At 38.2% G+C, this 17,542-nt stretch overlaps 1 protein-coding gene across 1 annotated transcript; it reads right to left on the bottom strand.

Moving 5' to 3' along the window:
• Positions 1-10,517: 10,517 nt before the first annotated feature.
• Positions 10,518-17,225, bottom strand: LOC147850821 (hexokinase-1-like). Its single transcript, XM_087335457.1, has 10 exons — positions 17,184-17,225; positions 16,480-16,804; positions 14,087-14,237; positions 13,769-13,951; positions 13,612-13,686; positions 13,374-13,529; positions 13,167-13,265; positions 12,952-13,082; positions 12,143-12,224; positions 10,518-11,432 (listed from the first exon to the last, which is right to left on the bottom strand). Exons 1-10 carry the CDS (start codon positions 17,194-17,196, stop codon positions 11,061-11,063), a joined length of 1,587 nt encoding a protein of 528 aa, XP_087191583.1. The 5' UTR covers positions 17,197-17,225; the 3' UTR covers positions 10,518-11,060.
• Positions 17,226-17,542: the final 317 nt, after the last annotated feature.

Genomic DNA, 17,542 nt, shown 5'->3' with positions numbered 1-17,542 from the left:
AAAGATCAAGGCGACAAAGATGAGGCGAAATGAGAATACTAGATTGATGAGTCAATGACTGGTGTTGAGTGCCTTGAAAGGGACCAAGGAGGTTACAAGTATTTATACTGTGAGATGAAGTACATGCATTAGAATATTCTGGAGAGTATTCTAGAACCCTCTAGAACCTTCTAGTTCTATAACGTTCTAAAAACTCTTAGAACTTAGAGAAGATAATCTACTAATAATCTACTAACATAATTATGTATTTGGATGTGTTGGTTAGAACGTAACACTTGACTATTATACAAGCGGTCAAGAGTTCAAATCTTGACATGACTGTTGCCATGTCCGTGACATTATCCTCCCCTTTGCGGCCACCTTTTCGGAAGCGTGGTGTAGAGGTAAGTTGAAAGAGAAAACCGGAGTAGGTTGAGGAGTGAGTGACCATGAGGAGTCTTCACTAGAGACTGGAACATGAACAAATGTGAGCGACCATGTATGGTCCTCATCGGGAACTAGAACACCAATGAGCGTGAGCGACCATGTACGGTCCTCACCAGAGATTGGGACACCAATGGGCGTGAGCGACCATGTGCGGTCCTCACCGGAGATTGGGAAACCAATGGGCGTGAGCGACCATGTGCGGTCCTCACCGGAGAATGGGACACCAATGGGTGTGAGGGACCATGTGCGGTCCTCACCGAAGATTGGGACACCAACGCGCATGAGCAACCATGTGTGGTCCTCATCGGGAACACAAACGGGCGTGAGTGACCATGCGATCCTCACCGGGGATTGGAACACAAACGGGAGTGAGCGATGTAAAAACGAAGGTGCGGAAGCATTAGACAACCAACTCAACCAAATCCCAACAGAGAGAGAGAGAGAGAGAGAGAGAGAGAGAGAGAGAGATTAACACACATAAGGTACGCAAGAGTGACAGAGAAAGAGGAGAACTTGCATCTATTATCAACAACTCTGTAAAATTCTTTGTACATACAAGGTGCTCAACAGCACTATTTATACAAGTCCTAAGACGACTGACAAAGGTACAATGTACTTTAATGCTCACACGAGCGTCTGACACTAACTACGAGACATTAACTACCTAGTAGTCTAGGCTACTACTAGGCTTCCGGTTACTACTTGATCCAGCTAACCGGCCCTCCAGCTCACCGGCTCGCCAATCCGGCTCATCCTTCCGGATGCCGATCCGGATCCAGTTGAGATTGCCGCTCAACACTCCCCCTCAAACTCAACTTGAGGTCGGATCGTAGTGTCAGACTCCATGGCAGCCAGTCCTTCCACCCGGATCCTTTTGGCGTCACTACGCCTCGCTCGCGCTCCTCGTCCGGTCCGGTCCCGTTTGCCGCGACCCTTCTGATTTTGCGCACCTCGACCTCCTCGGTCGGCTTGTCTGCTCAACAAGCCCAATTCAGCTCCCTCGCTGCTGTGACTTCGGCGCTTGCTAAATTGCCGATTCCTTCGTGTTGGCGTCGACTTTTGCTGCCTTCTCGTCCTCTTGGCCTTGAATTGATCCAATTCTTCTGAATCCGTCTGTTGAACCGAATCGGCTATCTCCGATTCATTCCAACTCTTGTCCGAATCGGTCGCTTCCAGTTGTGATCTTCTATGAACGTCACGAAGTACTACAATCCAGCATGTGACTTCATGTCCACTTGGCATACATTGGTATGCACAAGTTCCAGTGGGGCTTTCTGTCTCATCGGTGGTCTTGACCGGAAAGAGGTTCGGTTTTGCTTGCTAGCCAAGCAGTCGGTGCACTTCTCAAGATGCACGTCTTTCACCTCTGGAATGAGGTTACCTTCTGCAAGTCTTCTCATCCCTTTCTAGCTCATGTGACACAATCTCTTGTGCCACAGCTCACCGGCATTTTCGGATGCCACATTCATTTCCTCCCGGCATATCCAGGCATGCATCAGGTATAGTGTGTCGATCTTCTAGGCTCGAGCCACGATTAGGCTCCCTTTGCAAAACTTCATGACTCTATTCCGAATGCTACCCATGTAGCCTTCATCATCTAGTCGACTGGCTGATATCAGGTTCAACCGAACCTCCGGAACGTATTAGACATCCTTCAGCAACAACTTGCACTTGGTTGACATCGTCAACCACACGTCTCCTATGCTGACAATTCGGCATGCACCTTCATTTCCCATCCTGAGAGAACCGTGATCTCCGGCTCTGTACGATGAGAAGCATTTCCGATCATGAGTCAGATGGAACGACGTTGCGGAGTCGACCACCCATGTCGTTTTGTCGCTGACAAGATGTAGCTCGCTCTCCTCGGTGATGAGCAGCAGTTCTTCTTCACTCGTCGCGATTTCGGACGTTCTTCAGTCCAGACCCTTCTTCGAGTCGGCATTGTCAGTTCCTTTCTCCTTCCGAAAGTGTCAAAAATTCTTCTGGAAGTGCCCCAACTTTCCACAATAAAAGCAAGTGGGCCTCCGCCTTGACTTTAACCTCGTCCCCGATTTGTCTCTGTTCTGGGGACTCTGATTCCGACCTCTTCCCGGTTATGGTCGTCTTCTGTAACCAAGGCTTTCAGATCGGTTTTGAACTCCCGGTCCTTCCGGCGAGCTTCTTCATCCAGCAAGCTTGATTTTACCCTTGCTAGGGACAACTGCTTTCCTTCCAACCCAGCGTTGCCCAAAGTGACAACTAGCGTCTCCCAACTATCCGAAAGGGAACCGAGCAGCAGCAACGCGAGTACCCCGTCGACTAGAGGTACTTTCAACGAGGTTGTTTGATTTATGAGCCCCTAGAAAGCATTCATGTGCTCCGCCATGCCGGATCCGTCTTGGTACCAAATTCTCACTAACTTCCGAAATACCAAAACCTGATTTACAACGTTCTTAGTTCTTACTCTCCAGCATAATGCCGATTTTCTCCCAGAGCACATGAGTCTTACTTTCTTCATTAAAGTTGTTGTACAGGCTCATGTCGATGAAGCACCTAATGTATGTCGTCGTTGGTCAGCATTTACAAACTTGAAGACTCATAAATATCATGTTAATTTGACATATCTCTTCATGAACCTTGGGTTCAAATGCCCAAGTCAATGATACCTTAGTAGTGTTGAGTTAACATGGATGGGTCTTGATCAAATGAGGCTCAGGTTTTGTCTACCATTTGGAGTGAATATAGATGCTTTAATTGTGGGTGTGTTATCTTTAGCATTTCATAATGGGTAGCTTATGGTAGATTATTTCCCAATTGCAATGAAATTAATTATGGTTTCCATTTGAAGTGGCCACATGTTAGAGATTAATTTTAATGTAACTTGTAAGTAGTCATGGGTCCGGTTTGGTATAGTTTCTTTGCCTTGAAACCAAACCATTTATATAAAAAAAACCAAACCAAACAATTTATGAACTCTCAAACCATTTAAGAAAAAGTAAACAAAATCATTTAAACCAAAATTGTTTAGGGAAAAGTTTAAACCAAATCAAACCATTTAATAAAAAAATTTAACCTAACCATTTAAGTCAAACTAATTTTAAAAACTAAATAAACAAAAATACATTAAAATTAATTAAAATTAAAATTAAACTAATTAGATCAATAAAAAAACATTAATTAAACCACTAAATTAAATAAACATTTAAGTTAAATTAATTAAATCAATAAAACATTAATTAAACCATTAAGGAAACAAAAAATTAACCATAAACCAATAAACCTTTAAATCAAACCACCTAAACCTATAAATTGATAAACTAGAGTTTTGGAACCAAACTAAACTAAAATCTAATAGTTTATTAATAATCCAAACCAAAACAAATTTATATAATTATTTTGGAACTGATAAAGTGATAAACCAGGGCTAACAGTTTGGTTTGGTTTGAGCCAAAACAAACGAAGACGAGGAAAAGAGAGAAAGAGAGAAAAAGAAGGGAGCCGATCACCCCGAGCGAGGGGATCAAAATGGACCCAAGCCTAAAAAGACTTCCCATACCACCTTTATGGCTTCAAGTCATACTTGGTACTGGCACTCACTCACCACAAGAGTCTGTCCACCACAAGATCACAGTCTTGACGTAGTCAAATAACGTGTCCAATGAGGATAGTTAGGCCTCATATTTATAGCCAAACTGAAGGCCCCTAGGCAAGTTCACATTTGTCCTCCAAAGGTTTTCTCAATCCCTAGGACTAAAAGTAATCCTCGTTTCTTTACAATTTCGATTAACCCTCACACTCTTATCTTAATGTGTAGAAAATTGTGGTGTGAACTACCACGAGACACGAGACATTTATGCCCCCCTCTTTAAAACATTGCACTCTTGCAATGGAAAGTTAGGGAAGTTAGTTTTAATGGTGTTTGCTTGTTCCAATGTAACATTGTTTATAGACTTTCCCACCCATTTAATTTTTTACTCTCGGATTGTGTTAGAATGTATATGTTTTGTTTGAACATACAGAATTTTCTTTGGTACATCTCACTCTTATGTTCATGTGTAGAAAATTGTGATGTTAACTACAATGAGATAGATTGTGGTTATGCCCGTAACATGCTCCCCCTCTTTAAGACATTGCACTCTTACAATAAAAAGTTAGGGAAATTAGTTTTAATGGTGTTTTCTCATTCAAATGTAGCATCTTTTATAGACTTCTCAATCCATTTAGTTTTAAACTCTCGGATTGTTTTAGAATGTATTTCTTTTGTTTTAACATACAAAATTTTCTTTGGCACACGTGGTTTAGATGTTAAACCTTCATAAGTAAATAAAGTTTCAATTGTAATTGTATTATCGACAAAACCAACGAGTTTTTTTAAACAACTTGCATGAAAAATTGGATGGATTCTGATAACCTCAAGAAGAGCAAGACGATAGGCCAATGAACCAATGCATTTGAGGATTGTGAAAGCTCCACAAAATGATGGGGCTAATTTAGCGCACTTACCTATAGACGATGTATAAGAATCTTGAGGCACATGTAGAAATACCTTGGTTGAATACACAAGGTTGCCTATTATGGTCGACATAAAAACACGTTGAGCTATTTTTATATTATCCCGTGCGGTATGCAACATATCTTGCATATTCTTAAGAAAGCTTAATGTAGTTCTCAATGGTTCATGATGTGTATTAAGATTAGTTTGGTCTCATGACAAAAAGTCATAGATCAACATCAAAGGACTATATTGCATTGATTTATGCTTGGGGATGTTATAAACAACCTCCAAATTAAGGAGATAATATTCTCATTTTGTTGGCTTCGCAAGAGGAATGGGCTCTTCTATCCAATCTATTTACTTTCTTTAACATTAATTTGGTTGATTGATTAGTAATAGACTCTTAATAGTGGTATTAGAGCATTTACTAACAATTTAGTTTTTGTGTTGTTTTGATGTTTTTGGTTTGAATGATGGGGATCTAACATGGCTCGTCATGTTCTTCTCAGGCTCAAAACATCATTCCAAACTCAGTATTTTTCTTTCTCGATCCCTCTTATTTTATATGATGCCTTATTCTTGTCCAAATATAAATTGGTATTATGTTTTCTTTTCTTTCTTTCTTCTTTTCGTTTGCATGACATGTTTTGTATTGTATGAAATAGTACCAATGATAATAATTATTATTGTGCATGGGGTCGAGTGTGTTTGCGCTAATCAGACATGCTCAACTCATGGCCCTTTTGCATGTTGCTTTATGTATACCACACTCTCCTCTATTGAGCCATCTCTTGGTCGATTCTATGGGATGTCATGGTTATGATGAGGTGCATGTCTACTACCTTAGGACTTCTACCTTAGGGCATATTTAATGTTTCATACACACCTTTATTATTATTTTTTCTAATTACACAAATTTTATTCCCACTTACTTAAGATTTTCTTGTAATTACCATCTACCCACCCACACTTAACTCTACAATATTCACATGTGTTTACCTATGGTGTAACAATTGCACGTAGACTATTTTTCAGTATTGAGTGGGCATCATGTTGCCTTTTGAGCACTTTTTCCAAATTGACATCTAGGATAAGTCACGTAATCAAGCCTTAGGACTCGATTCAAAACACATGAGTTTACCTATCATGTTTTTTACATGGATTTAGGTATTGCATCTTTGGGCACCAAAACATCACCACTTGTATCAATTCATGACCTTACATTGTGATGTTGATCACAGCGTAAGCATGCAACGGAAAAAGAAAATGCGAATCTAGGAAGTAAGCATCGGGCTTCTTGTCAAAGAAAGAGGAGAAACGAAAATAGCTTGTATTGATATATCAAGATGACTACAATAGTATTTCTTGCCTATCTAATTACAATAGTCTTTGACATTTACTGTTATTCCCCACTTGATAAGATTACTCTTCCCATTTTTATACATGAGGAAGGTGGATGCATGAGTGCCAAGTGTCACCCATGCATGAGAAAAGTGGATGCATGAGTCCCAAGTGTTACCCATGCATAATAGGCACCTACATTTATGGGTAATAGCTTTAATACATGAGGAAGGTGGGTGCATGAGTGCCAAGTGTCACCCATGCATGAGAAAAGTGGATTCATGAGTCCCAAGTGTTACCCATGCATAATAGGCACCTACATTTATGGGTAATAGCTTTAATAGCTTTAATAGCTGATAGTGATAATAACAAGTGTGTTGATAATATGTATTTAGCTTTAAAAGTGGGTAATAGATTTAATAGCTCTAATATCTAAAATAGTTGATAGTGATAATAACAAGTGTGTTGATAATAGGTATTTCTCTTTAAAATATTTTACTCGATATATGTTTGATCGTAGATTCATAATCATCCTATGGAGAGTGTTCTTATCAAGTTATTAGTTATCGCTTAGCTAAACAACCATTTACAAAGATTTGAATCACTTCATATAATTTGGTAGAGGTTATTTTCTCATCGTGGCACGAAAACGTCACGGCATCCTCCCCCTCTAGACCTGCGCATCCTCCGGCATGCGCCAAACAACATCTCCTTCTTAAGCTTCATGGATGTCATCTTCATTAAGGAAGTTAGCACTTTGATCTTCCCTTAAAATTTGACTCACAAGATGTCATATCATGTCCGCACGAGTTAATTCGTAATTATTGTTTATTTCTATCATGCTCCTGCCTAACAGTAAGAAATTGAACACTCATTTTACCATCGGTACTTCGAATCCTAGCATATGTTGAGCCATCTTCAAGAACCTTCGTCTCCATCCTAGAAGATGTGATGTATGGTTGACCAAGAATCACTGGGTATGACAAGGTCTTTTGGATAAAGAAATGTTGCTCCATTTTCACATCTCCAATGGTGACTTTGATGTTTGGGCAAGCTCCATGAAGTTCCTCAGTCATTGAATTAGCCGATTTTACCCTACACCCATGATCCGTTTCCATTGGCCATCCACCTTTCCTATAAATATCATAAGAAATTAGATTAATTTCGAAGCCGTGGTCGATTAAGGCCACGACTAGATCTTCAAGGTCTCCAATTTTCACAGGTGTCTCTATTGTTGCTCTCACCCAATGTTTCTTAGCATAGTAGTTTTTTAGCTATTTCGGCGTCTCTTCAAAAGTTGTCGTCACAATAGCTTGTGACCAACAATGGAAGAGCTTGTTCACCTTTGATTACTTCCACCGTTGCTTTCTTCACTTCACTTCTTGGGTTTTCAGTGGCTTCAATACTTTGTCGTTTTCTTTTAATTCCATCTATTATTGCATCATGAAATTCTTTTTTCGCTATGCCCAAAAGCTCCCTCAAGGAAAGCTCCACTTTGCTATCTAAATTTCTTTCTTCCAATACTTTTTTCAAATCAGTTGAAGCTTCAATATCTGATAATAATTTTAATGAGGGACTTTTCTTATCCGTACCTTTTTCAACGTCAGGTCTTACCATTTTTGGACTTTCTACCTCCCTTCTTTTAGTGCTTCTTAGCTCCCTCTTCTTGTTATCTTCATTTTCCGCCCATTTCCGTTTCTCTTCCATAATCACTTCATGGGCTTGGTTTGTTACAACCTTCGCGAAAGCCGAGAGGCCATCCACTGGGTCTTCCCAACCAGTATTGCTTCGGACAACATCACCTCCAAACTTCAACTTTTCAAACTCGATTTTACCCTTTCTTGCAGCTTTCAAAATACACTGCCAAAATTCATATTCAGATCCTCCTTCACCAACATGGATGATTGTATTTATTGGTTGATAGGTAGCTTGCGTTCTAGTTGTTTCTGCATCTTCAATGATCCTTCTCTTACCACCTCTTTTAAAGTTAGTTTGGTGAGGTAATCGAGTTTTAGAAGAATGAATCTTACCATCTTTGAAGAATATCACCCCTCTTTCTATCGCTTCTTGATAGTTATCACACCCTCCTCTTGAATGGTCGACGCTATCACACCATATGCATCTTCTTTCATAATCTTTTTGGAGTTGCGAGGATTTTTCTTCTTGTAGCTTTGTAACATGTAATGAAAGATCTCTTTCACCTTTGATAAGATCGTCCATCACCGTTTCAGGTAGCTTGAAAATAGTTGACGGACTCCCAGTATCCTCCCTGATGGTTGTCTTCACTTCATCTTTCATGCCCCCGACAATCGAAATATCTTCACACCATTGGGCTCTTTTGCTGATTCTATTGCACACAATTGGGCTCTTATCGGGATTATAAAAAAGGGCTCTCAAATAATGTTAAAATTAAATGTTTATTATAAATTGTAATATTAGATTGGTTTAATTATTTAGAAAAAATCATAGATGGATTCAATGCCCCATTATGCATGATCAATGTTGAGTTAGCAAAAATATACATGTTTGAGACTTGGATGACGATGTTGTGCTAGAGTTTGCCTCTCACAACTCCAACTCAAGCTGTCTCAAGATACACAACCCATTATACAATAGGTACAATAATGACATGAATGAGATTAAGAAAGAACATAAACACAAGAGGGAAGGAGTGGGTATGACAATGAAAATCAATTATGAGACACGAGTGGAGGAAATCATCAATCGGAGATCAACGGGTTGATGATATTATGTACATATAAATGCTCATTATATGAAAAGATTCTACAGTAATCCTCTATGTACAAAAAAGAAGAGATTGAAAGTGACAAAGAGATGTATATATGAGAGAGGAGAGGAGATTATCAAATGTGGGTTGAGAAAAAGAGAGATTAAAAAAACTTTTTCTACATGATGAGTAGTTCAGTAATCCTCTATCACACACATTCTTATGCAAAAGTTGGCTTCATTATACATGCACACATGCATGCCGCCATGCGGCACACATGCATCACTTTTGCTATTTCCTCTTGCATGCCACAAGTAATGCTTCAGGCATGTATGGTTGAATCTATCATCCAAGTAGGAAGTTGTAGTATGTCAAGCTTTACAACAAGCCATCACTCATCAAAATCCAATATCCCCTTGTGAAATCATGACCAAAACATTAACTAGTTACTATAAATGAGTTTTTGTAACTACACACTTTCCACATAACCTCAGTTCTTCCAAACTACCTTTGCACCCTCGATATTCAATCATCCATAAACACATCCTTAGTGTTATATTTGTCTTCTACCCATCACTTAACTACTTTTCTACATGTTATGCAACACAACGTTTTTACAATATAACGACAAGTAGGTATGGGTGCAGTTTGCCTTTGCTTTCCTGGCCTTGAAACTTAACCAAATCAAACCATTTGTGCATAACAAAAACGAACCAAATCATTTAAGATGTACCAAGCCATTTCAAGAAAATCTCACTCAATTTTGATCACCCCCCATCTAGATCATGTGCAAGGGGAGTATGTAGTATATCTTTTAAAAAATTTACATTGGCTTCCAAACATGTGAAGGTAGTGAATCTTATTAAAAAAAGTAGCAAAATTCCACATAGATTATACTACCTTGGGAGAGGTGTAGACGCATAATTATATCATAGATAGATAGACCTACGAAAAGAGACCCAAATCATAGCCATGTCGCAAAAGAAAGCATGATTGAGGGACTACAAAAACATCTTATCCAAATGAGATACCACACCTATGTATCTCCTCCACCACTAACAAACAATATCACTTCCAAGGATTGGGACACCTACCAGAACAATTGACTAAGATTGTTTACCACCCAATGCCCTAAGAGGACAACTTCCACATAAGCTATCCAAAAACCCGAGTTATAGGCCTAAAAACATTTTAACAATAAGTTAAAAACCTAGAATAGGAGTTTTCATACTCCCCACTTACCACTTGTGCATATACTGATGCTATATCTTTGCATAATAGTCATTGTCACTTCAGTAAAACATTCAGTTTATTTGCCAACATGTTCTTTGTTAAGCCATTTTGCATACCTCTCAGTAGAACATTCAGGTCATTTGCCAACATTTTCTTTGTTACTCTGATACAAATGGGACAAATAACAATAACAGTGATCCAAAGAACACAGTCACCAAATAGCAATAATCAATCATTGATTGTTTTTTTTTTTTAATCAACCAATATAAATAGGCATGTCCTACAATGAAAAGGACCACCAACGACAGAGATTCATTATTAATCAGATCCAAGTTCCCTTTCTATTATTATCTTCAACAAGAATTACATCAATGTTTCAGACACCTATAGGCAGTTCTGTTCAACAGACCCTAAAGTTTCCAAGAAGAATTGGAAGGCCACATTTATGAGCATATAAACTGCTAACCTTCAATCAACTAGACTTTGGGCCATCCCTCTTTTTTGGTTGTTCAACAGAAACTCTGCACAATCTATATCAATAAGTAACAAAAGAATCATCTCTCCTCACTAATGAGAAAGGGCAAGCCAATATAAGCACCCTTACTTTGTTTTATTACACCATGACATGACATCCTCAAGTATATGTTTCCATTTTCAGCCAAACACTTTTTCGAGTGTTTCGTTTCTCCTTTTTTCTTTGCTCGCTCTTCTTTTTTTTTTTTCCAAAATGAAGCTACTTTCTTTGTTCGCTCTTATTCATCGGAATCATTAAATCTTTTATTTCCCTGTCCTTATTGCATTGCTTGCCACTCAACTTCAAACATTTAAATAATTGCACCTCTCTCAGAGTTCGTTTGATCAATCATGGTGCTGGGAGTATTGAGAATGTGACGCAGCGAGGAGGGCAGCACCAATACCAGAACCATCTTTAGAAAGCTCAACTGAGACGTTGGCGGAAGCTCCTTCACCTAGCAATTCAGTCACGGCACTAAGCAAATATTTCCTAAAGTTAGGATAGTGTTCATAGAGCCCTCCATCCATAGCAACTGCAGTTCGCTTCCCTTTCATGGTATCACTCTTTACTGTTCTTCCAGCACTTACATTCCCATCTCTTCCTATTTTCTTTAGAACACCCACAATTCCTGCGGCGGCCAAACGAGCTCCTCTTTCAGCTACAAGGTCACATAGCTCCAGAACAATTCGCCGCACCTTCAAAGGTGTGCTCACAATCTACCATTATGGTGCAACAAAATCCATTAAACATTTATTGTTTTCAAAGTTATGTTTGTATTCTGATATTCTTTTACTAAGCAAAGTAAAATGTACATGATAAGACCCATTAAATGTTTTTCTTGTTTTTACATGCCATTCCACAATCTCTTGGTTTGGGGAAATCAGCCTTTATACAGCATTTTAGTTAGTTTTGTCACGAATGAAATGCACCTTACTATTAGAACGGGGCTTTATGCAGTTTTTTCATGAATAAAAATGCCCCTTCTCACTAATCAATCTGTTTATACCCTAACCTAATTATGTGAATTTCATGAATTAATATAGGAATTCCTACATATATCTATCTGCACGCCCCTCTTTAAATGGTTTTTAGTCTACATATCTGCACGCCCCTTTAATGTACATAGTGTAAACCCTTCTCACTAATCAATCTGTTTATACCTCAACCTATTTATGTGAATTTCATGAATTAACAAAGGAATTCCTACATATATCTATCTGCACGCCCCTCTTTAAATGGGTTTTAGTCTACATATATCTGCACGCCCCTTTAATGTATATAGTGTACAAAGCATATCTATCTGTGACAAATTGCTAATTAGGGATTTAATGTTAGCTTACCCCCATGGAATATCGAAAGATATAGTATACAAAGCATATCTATCTGTGACAAAATTAGCTAGTTCAGGATAGACATGTTAGCTTACCCCCAAGGAATCTCGAAGGATTCTTGCAACTTCTCGTAGATCTGACGATTCATCTTGATGCATTGCTGACATATCAGGAGTTCTAACACAAAAGCATAATAAGATTTTGGAAGCAAATATGCATAACAAATACCAGAATAAACATAATACGGCGTTCATTAAATATTTGGAAGCAAATATATATTAAAAATACCAGAATAACAAGAGATTCACACAGCAGGACAATGATTCACATTGAGATGATTGTAGGAATAGAAGCTTGTTAACATAAAAATTTTGGTTCCTCAGTGTGAAACCTTGTTGCCTGATTCTCCTCATCCTTAAAGTCTCTTTTGTTATTACAATAGTCTAGTTGAGCCAATAGAAGACCCAATTTTAAATGTTTCTGGCTCGATGACAAATAAGTACTACAAGCTAAAAGAGGAAACAGAACCATCAGACATAACTAAGAAGTTTGCAGAAAACAAAATCGGTTATCAAGGTTGAGTAAAATGTCAATTAAGTAAATGCCTCTAAAGGCATTCTTCATATTCATATTTCATGAAAGAAAACTTTAAAGTCAAGTCGAATCCGCACAAATGTTCATCAAGATAGATGAAAGGACTTTTAATGAACCCTTTAAAAAAGGTGTTCATCTTCATTCATTCCCGACACACCATTAGTAGGATAAATTTTATTCACCTTTACACAAGTTGTACAGTTCATAGTATTATATACTCTTTTAGTACAATTATTGCCATAGAATAGAGACTATATTTAGAATTAGTTATAGAATAGAAGATAAATGTTAGACATTTTGAACAACTTGCCTTAGAGCAAATGGTCTCCTCAAGCTGGGAGGAACCTCTTGTCCGAAGAGGAAACTTTCTTCAGCCATTCGGAGAAGAACTCTTCGCACTATATCACCCAAGTACATTCCAGATACCATTTTCTCAAAACCCTATATCAATAACAATATTAAATAACGGATAATTACAAAAGCTTCAGAATTTTTTGGAAAGGGAAAACACGACCACTTTCTAACCTGTTCCTGAGGGTTCAACGATTCACGATCAAGATCATCATCATACATCGTCCTTGGGAGATGAGATGACCAAAAGTTACCCCATTCCATGTTGATAACCTTTCATTTGACATGAATAATGTATTATATACTGAGCTCACATTTTATCAGATATGCCACACTATCAATTTCTCTTTCATTGATGCATCCAAAATCCTAATTGATTACCATGGTTCCTGATCTTGGCGTCTCCCCTTGATACTTTGTTATTGCCTCCGCACGTTCCACATAACATGCATTAGTTCCAGTACCAAGAATCACTGCAATCATGACATCTTCATCCCAATAGCGAGCTCCGGCCAACGTACCGACAGTATCATTGACCTGAATAAAACCAAGCCTTTATATAGAATTTAACGTCATAGTCTACATTTAATGATAACAAGTGAAAGGAATTATTGATTACCAAAGCAGTCACATTCATATTTAAGCCTCGCCTTCTCATTGCATCATGCATCTCTTGTACAACATCTTTCCCAACCTTCACAAAACAATCCAGCTTAAGAAATAAAATGGCATGATAAACAAGAATTACAAAAGATAATTTGATACAGAGGACTTACCCCATCAGGAATCGCAAAGCCCTTTGTCCACTTCAGAAGGGATCCTGAATTAATGGAGGTTTGCTTTACAGGGAACGAGAAAGTGAATCCAAGCTCCCGCTCTCTATCAGAATGTGGGTGATATCCATCACCCTCTGTGTCCACAAATTGTGCCAATTCCAGAGCAATGTAATCAAAAAGCTCCTGCACTTTTTTCAACATAATGCATGCTGCATTCAATTCAACAGGATGTGGGAACGAAAAACTACTGCATTTAATCTAATAAGGCAGAGATTTTGAATAAACTAGTGATGAGCCTAAGAGAATGTGAAGGAATACCTGATTAGTGCCCACCATCAGTGCAGGAGGAATGGACACTTCTTTATATTCCTGTCTCAAAACCCGGCCATTTTTGCCACCAAGTTGCACTCTAAGCACCCGAAAGTTGGTGCCTCCTAAGTCTAGAGCATAGTACAAACCCTCCTCATCCCTGAAGATATAGGATACATGTTTATAAATAATATACAAAAGAGGAAAATGTAAATATGCATGCGCCAAATATCTTTAGGTGAAAGCCACAATATTGTTCCCCTCATGCACCAACATTTATATGTCAATGCATATAGATATGGATATGTATGAATAAGATGCTTCCATTTTATACACTCTTGATCTTCATGTTATGCCATTAGACGGATCAATGGGAGCCCATGCCACGAGATAACATATCTACCACTGCTTTTGTGTTCTTCTGTAGTGGTGTTTTTGAACCTTTATACATTGTCCCCAAAACCTTTGGTTCTCAACTCTAGGGTTACCATTACTAATAATTTTGGCCTTTGGATCTGACATTTGTAGCATGTACAAGATAATGTTGAACTTTTGGTTCCATACCTTAATTTGGCCCTTTCCAGAAATTAACACTACATTTAAGTTTACTTGTATATCCTTCTGAAACAAAATTTGCATCTATTGCGCCTTTTCTTTTCCCTCCATCATTATTGATACTATTTATCTTTCAATCTTTCCTTAGATCCCTAAGAGGATACAATTGATAATAACACTTGCACTAAACTGTCTCAATATCTTCAAGCAGAGGTTAAATTAACAAGAACTCTTTTACTTCCAACCTGTCTTATTGGCTTCTAGTAGAGATTCCATTGATATGACCTAGTTTCTTTCTTCTCTGTTTCTTTTGGTTTCTCGTTCTTTTCCTTTGTTGTCTAGCAGACCTTAGTTCAACATTCCTTGCATGTGCCTTAAGTGCATTCCCCAGGTGGATTAAATAGAAAAAACAGAGAAAATCTCCAAGGTTTCTCAGGGTATGGTGGGAAACACAATTTGCAGGTTTCAAACATTGTACAGACAAAGCCAGAAAAAAGAAAACATGACAAAGGAAAAACAAAAGAAGCAAGTATGTTTTTTGTTTGTTAATTCTTTTCCTAGGTTCCTCAGCTTCATCAAAACCTTAATGGAGAATTTTCTCCTCAGAAAAACCCATTGTCTTTATTCTTCAGATTCGCAACACAAATAGGAGAGGATTAGCAGAAGCCTATATGAGGCTTAACCACATTGCCTTCAAAACAACATTAAAAGGATATCATGCATACCTTAATCAGATTGTGCAAATTTACATACCCTAACCACATTGTCTTTATACTTAAAAATGCAACATAAAAGAAGAGAGTATAGGTCAAACATGCATACCATACCTAAGCACCTGGTCTTTACCCTTCAGAAATGAAATATAAAAAGATATCATGCAGTGCCTAAATGAAGAAGAGGCCTCTATACTCCAAAACAGCATCAGAAAAATGGAGTGTAAGACATACTCAAGTAGATTGAATCCCTCCGGAATGTAACATAAGAAGTAGAGCCTACCCAAACATACCCTGACCAAATTTTTTTCAGCCTGAAAGGATAAAGCACAGAAAGGAAACGGAAGGGGACAGTCTTAACATTCTCGAGGGACGTAACACAAAATGGAGAGGATATTTCAAACATGCAGAACCTGGTCACATTGCCTTCAACCTCTCGAAAATCATGCATACTCTGACCACATTTCCTTCGTCATTCAAACAAGTAACATAAAAATCCAAAACATAACCCACATTGTTTATCCTTCAGAGACACTGCACAAAAGGATATCGCACATAAAAAAAGGAATGTAATGAAAAAAAAACGCAAGCCATACCAGCATGTTCTTTAACCTTTAAACATGCACCATAAAACAGAGAGAATAATCCAAAATAGACACGTAACTAGATTGTCTTCATTGTTCAAGCATGGAACATAAAACAGAGTAATCCAAAACATAACCCTGCAGAAATGCAACACAATGAGTATTATCATCCACAATAGGAAGAACGTTGTAGACCAAAACATACATACCCTACAACAACGACCATTGTCTACATCTTTCGAACATGCACCATAAAAACAAAGAGGATAATCCAAAACATACAAACCTAACCACATTGCCCTCATCCTTCGGAAATGAAACACAAAACTGGAACATATAGCACAAAGAAATGCAGCATAAAAAGGAGAGCATAGGCCAAACATGCATTTTAAGATAACCCTAACCACATGTGTCTTTATGATTCAATAAAATCAAGTACACATGCATACCCTAACTAAATTGTCTTCTCAGAAATGCAAAACATAATAAGGACTGACAAAAGGAGAGGATAAAGGCCATTTCAAAGAGAATAATGTGAAACCTAACATACCCAGAAGGAAGATTATCGACATAGCTAAGAAGCATTTTGAGCTTGCTACCTCCTTCTGAGGCTAGACCTGCATGCATCTCCACGGTCATTGCATCAACAACTTGCCGCAGCCGGAAGAGAGACGTCGAACACTCTTCTTGAAACTCTTGAAGGATGGCAAGGGTTCGGTTCCAGTTGTTTCTACTCCGGATTCGGCTGCTCACTATGTGGGCTGCCCCCACACACACCACTGCTGCCGATACCACCGCTATCCCAACCACAATTTTCGTCATTATCTCGGAATCAATCACACACACAACAATATATATACCTGCCTTCTTTGTACCTAGGGAAAACAACACATTTGAAAGAGATTTCTCAACAGGGAATTCCAAACAGCTATCTATAGATATATATATATATATATATGAATAGAAACCAAATACAGATACTGACAACCTGTACATAAAATCAAATAAAAATACATCAAGGATGAAAATTGAAATGATGCATCTGAGTAGAAACCGAAAAGGAAAGGATTAAATACACAATCGAATGTCCTTTATCTGTTCGGAAATAGATCCTATCCTTAATTCCACTACAGCCCATTATTTGTCAATGAAATCCTAAACATTAAATAAAATAACAGCTTTTGATCCCTCAAAAAATTTGGCAAAAACAGAGGAATAGAAAAAGAAACAAGTGACAGGTTAAGAGAGTCTAACCCAAATTCCACATCTACCCATTCATCTATACATGAAAACAATCATTTGGTACCTGAACAAACAAAATGCAGATACAGAGGTTAATCCTAGCCCTACTTCCACATCTGCCCTTATTATCTCTATTTTTTTTATTCCTGAAAGAACACAGAAACATATGGATTAAACCCTAACCCTAGTTGATCTTAATTATCTGTAATATAAGAAGTACAGATAAGAATCACATATATCCATACCTGCAACCTAATCCCACGTGAGTTCTAAGAAAAGACGGAGAATCAGGCCCTAAAAAGAGCTGGAAAGAGAAAACAAAGGCGGAAACAAAATGCTGTCTGTGATTAGGGTTACAGAAGAGTGAGTGA

Source organism: Azolla caroliniana, unplaced genomic scaffold (genome assembly GCF_043228905.1).
Source record: "Azolla caroliniana isolate FFs.n. ecotype wild unplaced genomic scaffold, voAzoCaro1.0.p SCAF_20, whole genome shotgun sequence".
Taxonomy (NCBI): domain Eukaryota; kingdom Viridiplantae; phylum Streptophyta; class Polypodiopsida; order Salviniales; family Salviniaceae; genus Azolla; species Azolla caroliniana.
This window is presented reverse-complemented; position numbering and strand designations above follow the sequence as displayed.